This window comes from Sphaeroforma arctica (assembly GCF_001186125.1).
Source record: "Sphaeroforma arctica JP610 unplaced genomic scaffold supercont1.2017, whole genome shotgun sequence".
In the NCBI taxonomy this organism is placed as follows: Eukaryota; class Ichthyosporea; order Ichthyophonida; genus Sphaeroforma; species Sphaeroforma arctica.
Genome location: NW_014038541.1, coordinates 7,265 through 9,276, shown reverse-complemented (window position 1 = coordinate 9,276; position 2,012 = coordinate 7,265). Strand labels below are relative to the sequence as shown.

Below are 2,012 nucleotides of genomic sequence, written 5' to 3'. Positions count from 1 at the left end.
TGTGTGTGTATGTGTATGTGTGTATGTATGTATTATGTATGTATGTATTCATATTGCATATGTCTTCTGCTTTAATAAACGATGCGAATAGCTATTTCACTAATCATACGATACTGTAACCCGATCATATACTGTGCTCAATGTCGTGGTGTGCGACACACTGCCACATCAATCGCATGTTATATCAGAGACGTATCATAGTTAGTCTAAGTAAACGTACCTTCAGGGTAGTCATACAGTCAAACATAGCACACAGCCTATAGCCTGTAGATAGCTCGCTCAGCAACACGTGTAAGTCAAACAGCACGTACCTTCATCAGCTCTGTCGCCAAGCGCATCCAGGGCCAATGCGTTTACGCAATGTGCGATGGAGCTGTGTGTGTGAAGCACGTGAGGTTTCTCGAGCGCAATCCCCTTCTGATTGAGGATCATAAACTTAGCTTTGCCCTTGAGTGCTTGCCTGTGAGCCTACCAGCGACAGGGGTTGTAATGACAAGGTGTTAGCGACATGGGTTGTAATGACAAGGTGTTAGTGACAGGGGTTGTAGTGACAAGGTGTTAGTGACAGGGGTTGTAATGACTAGGTGTTAGTGACAGGGGTTGTAATGACAAGGTGTTAGTGACAGGGGTTGTAATGACAAGGTGTTAGCGACAGGGGTTGTAATGACAAGGTGTTAGTGACAGGGGTTGTAATGACAAGGTGTTAGCGACAGAGGTTGCAATGACAAGGTGGTTACTGACTCAGTATCATATGGTACGGTGGGATATAGGTACAACTGTGATCTCTTGTCTATAGATGTGTGGCAAGCCTAGTGACCCCTCGCTTTGTGATGGGATGGGTGGATTTGGCATGTATCAGTACAGATTCATATATCGGATGGAACAGGGGTGTGTGCGTGTGTGTGTGTGTGTGTGTGTGTTGGAACAGGGGTGCGTGCGTGCATGTATGTATACACATTTGTTTTGGAGAGAGATACGGTAAACCCAGCCAACTCTGGACGGTCCGAAACAACCCCACGACTTATAAGCCACGGCACGAATGGGTTGTACTGGATTAATACAAAGCACAGTTTAAATACATACAAGACCTTCCGCACAGGATAGTCCACCCTTCGACAACCCTTCCATACCGGGATGAAGCGGGATTGGTCTACCTACCTCGAGCACATTGTCGTCCAGCAATTCGACTGTCTCCAACACGAGTCTTTCGCCCGTGGAGGGGCTCTCGTACGTCACCGTAGTGGCCTGATGTCCGTTCAGAGTAGGGTTTTAGGGTTAATGTTATGATCAGGTTGCCCTGGATAACAAACCCCGTTTTCAAAAGCCTTTTCCGATGAACTTTCATTGGGCCATGGCATGCACTGAGATATACCTACCTGCGCTGTCATTTTAAGCGTAACCCTGGAATAATTACTAAAGCTCTAAACCCCTGATACCTACCTTCCCTGTCTTACTAAGCGTAACCCTGAAGTAAACCCTAAACCCCTAAATCCTGATACCTACCTTCCCTGTATTATTAAGCGTAGCCCTGGAATAAACCCTAAACCCCTGATACCTACCTTCCCTGTCTTATTAAGCGCAACCCTACAATAAACCCTAAACCCCTGATACCTACCTTCCCTGTCTTACTAAGCGCAACCCTACAATAAACTCTAAACCCCTGATACCTACCTTCTCTGTCTTATTAAGCGTAACCCTGGACGGGGTGTTGATCAGCAGACTCTGCCACCAGCAGAGACGGGAGTCAGCAAACGCATTGGTCTGAAAATGCAAACCAGACACGTGTGAGAACATCCGAGGTGTCCAAAGAATGAACCGGTCCGAAAACCGAAAACACAGGACAGGCCATCGCCTAAACTCGGGGGAAAAGGCGCATACCGAAAGGCGCAGATGTGCCAAAGGGCCAGAAAAAAACTATAGTAGGCGTGAAATCGTGCATAAAAAGAACAAAACATGATCCATACATAACACGCTTTAAGCACATGCATAGGACGTGCATAAACAGAACAAAA

General features: G+C 46.5%; 1 protein-coding gene across 1 annotated transcript in view; it reads right to left on the bottom strand.

Moving 5' to 3' along the window:
- Positions 1-279: 279 nt before the first annotated feature.
- SARC_12018 (hypothetical protein) overlaps positions 280-2,012 on the bottom strand; it is a gene marked incomplete at both ends in the record, with an annotated part of 8,403 nt that continues 6,670 nt past the window's right edge. Inside the window, 3 exons of the mRNA XM_014293884.1 lie at positions 280-468; positions 1,159-1,245; positions 1,672-1,761. Of these exons, the coding sequence (XP_014149359.1) occupies positions 280-468; positions 1,159-1,245; positions 1,672-1,761 (366 nt within the window). The remainder of the gene's footprint in view (positions 469-1,158; positions 1,246-1,671; positions 1,762-2,012) is intronic.